Source organism: Garra rufa, chromosome 25, assembly GCF_049309525.1.
Source record: "Garra rufa chromosome 25, GarRuf1.0, whole genome shotgun sequence".
NCBI classification, from domain to species: Eukaryota; Metazoa; Chordata; class Actinopteri; order Cypriniformes; family Cyprinidae; genus Garra; species Garra rufa.
In genome coordinates, this window is record NC_133385.1 from 23171006 (window position 1) to 23173545 (window position 2540).

Here is a 2540-nt window from a genome sequence, read left to right on the forward strand (position 1 = left end):
GACACTGCCGCCAGCAAGAACAAACAACCAATCCGCACAATTAATCACAGATGCAGTGTAATTCATATCATTGACCTTAAAACTGTTATGAGTATGTTGTTCCTCATTCAAGTCATTGCTCATTTCTGTTTAATGTCTGTCATGAGGCACTGCTGCTATCTATAGGCAGTGCTATCTTTGTAACAAAACCGGACCCCAGCACATCATGTGCCAGTTGGAGGGAGGACAGTTTTGTTAACTGACACGTGAGGGACATTTCGGTGTAAATGCCAGGGCTAAGGTAGAGTTTTCTCGATATTCTGCTCACTGTTAAAGCTTAATGTCTTACAATGGCTTTCAAACAACTGTCAGTATATATAAACTAACAGCACATGACCAGTCAAGCAGGCTGCTAGACATGGACACTGTCAAGGTAAGAGTAGAAGACAGTGTCTTTGAAACAAACAAGTCTCTGCTGCTAAGAGAATGCGAATACTTCAGAGCTCTTTACAGATCCGGGATGGTAGAGTGCCATCAAGAAGAAATTCACGTGAGGAACCTCAAAGCTCAAGGGTTCGTAATCATGCTGGCTGTGGCCAGTGGTGAAAGACCTATTCTGAATGACGAGGAGATTTTGGAAGCCATTGAATGTGCGGCTTTCTTCCAGGCCGAACCTCTTGCAAGGCATCTTCAGGATCTTCTCAACTCTGACAACTGCCTGCTCATGTACCAAGCTTCGGCCACCTATGGCTTACTGGGACTCCATGATAAGTCAGCTCAGTTCATCCGCAATATGTATTGTGACCTGAAGGAGGACTTGAAGAGCCTTCCTCATGAGCTGATTGACCATGTAGAGTCTTTGGATCCTAGTGCATTCGTGGCTGTGGGTTCACACTCCACTTGCACTGCAGATGAGCTTCCTCTTGCTGCCACAAGGACAGTATGTTACCTTGATGAGGATGATGAAGAATGGAAGATCCTCACTGCCTTGCCAATGGAGGCCAGCACCTCTCTGGCTGGTGTGACCGTTTTGGACAACCAACTCTATGTTGTTGGAGGTGTGCATGGTGCTGACAAGAGGCCCGTCGATGCTAGTTTTTGCTATGATGTTGTCACTAATACCTGGAGTTTGCTTCCAGGTCCCAGACAGCCTCGGTACAACTTCACCCTAATTGGGTTAGAAGATTGCCTCTACGCAATTGGAGGAGAGTCTGGGCGAACCACCATGTCCTCGGTTGAGATATATAATGTTCCCACTAAGGAGTGGAGCTTTGCAGCACCTTTACCTCGACCGGTCGCTGGGGTCGCTTGCACCAAATCCATGAGCCGAATATTTGTATGTCTGTGGAAGCCAATGGAGACGAATGAGATCTACGAATACACCCCAAACCAGGATATGTGGGTTCTTGTGAGTACACTTCTGAAGCACCAGAGCTACGGACACTGCATGGTGGCCCACAGAGACAACCTCTACGTCATTCGCAATGGTCCCCAAGATGATTTCCTTCGCTGTTTGATGGACTGCTACAACATCACCACCGGACAGTGGACGTCAATGCCTGGACACTATGGCAATAGTAAAGGCGCACTGTTCACTGCTGTGGTGAGCGGGGACTCTGTGTTCACACTGAACCGCACCATGACCCTGGAGTATGCCATCACAGGGAACATGTGGAAACCTTGTAAGCAAATGAAGGGTTTTCCTAGGAATGGATCTGTGTGGACATTTCTACTCAGGATTCCGAAGGAGAGGAAAGAAGTCATAGTGTCTTAAATGGACAGAAACGTATTAACTACACTCTTAAATGTTCCAAAAGGGTGTTTTTGCAGTGATGCCATAGAAGAACCATTTTTGGTTCCCCAAAGAACCTTTCAGTGAACAGTTCTTAAAATAACAATTTTAAAGAACCTTTTTCAACTATAAAGAACTTTTTCTGCATTTGAAAGGATCCATGGAACCATCGATGCCAATAAAGACGCTTTATTTTTAAGGGTGTATATTAGTGGCTAACAGATTTATATAAGAGATGTTTCCTCTGAGGAGGCAAGGGAGGCAGTGTCTCCTCAAAATATTGGATGAGATAAAAAAAATGTAGTACAAAAACAAAACAATACCAATATATAACATTTAAAAGTATATAAAAGTATATAAATCACAAAGACACATTGTACAACAGTCACACCAGCAGGTAAAGTTACAGCAGGAGTCTGCGTCTCTCTCGCCTCCCCTGAGCCCATCAAGTTTTAACAGACCCACTAAAGTGTGCGGTGAGTTTGTGGGACATGAATTTGATTTAAAAAAAAGAAAGAAAAGAAAAAGCAATAACATTTTAGTCGCGTTTTTGTGCCAGGTTAAAAAAAAAAACGAGATTAAAGTTGTAATATTTTGAGAATAAAGTAGTAAATATTACAAGAATAAAGTCAAAGTTATGAGAATAAAGTCGTAATGTTTCGGGAATAAAGGTTAAATTTTGAGAATAAAGTTGAAATGTTTCAGGAATAAAGTCGACATTACAAGAATAAAAAATAATATTTTCGACTTTATTCTCGAAACATTTCTA

The 2540-nt window shown here is 42.6% G+C and overlaps 1 protein-coding gene across 1 annotated transcript; it reads left to right on the forward strand.

Annotated features, from left to right (window-relative positions):
* Positions 1-397: 397 nt before the first annotated feature.
* kbtbd13b (kelch repeat and BTB domain containing 13b) lies at positions 398-1753 on the forward strand. The gene has a single exon (XM_073831343.1). The coding sequence runs from the start codon at positions 398-400 to the stop codon at positions 1751-1753; it is 1356 nt and encodes a 451-aa protein (XP_073687444.1).
* The last annotated feature ends 787 nt before the right edge of the window (positions 1754-2540 follow it).

Bases quoted from the DNA above. Each gene is read 5' to 3' on its own strand.
- kbtbd13b (XM_073831343.1), top strand. From the start codon at position 398: ATGGACACTGTCAAGGTAAGAGTAGAAGACAGTGTCTTTGAAACAAAC.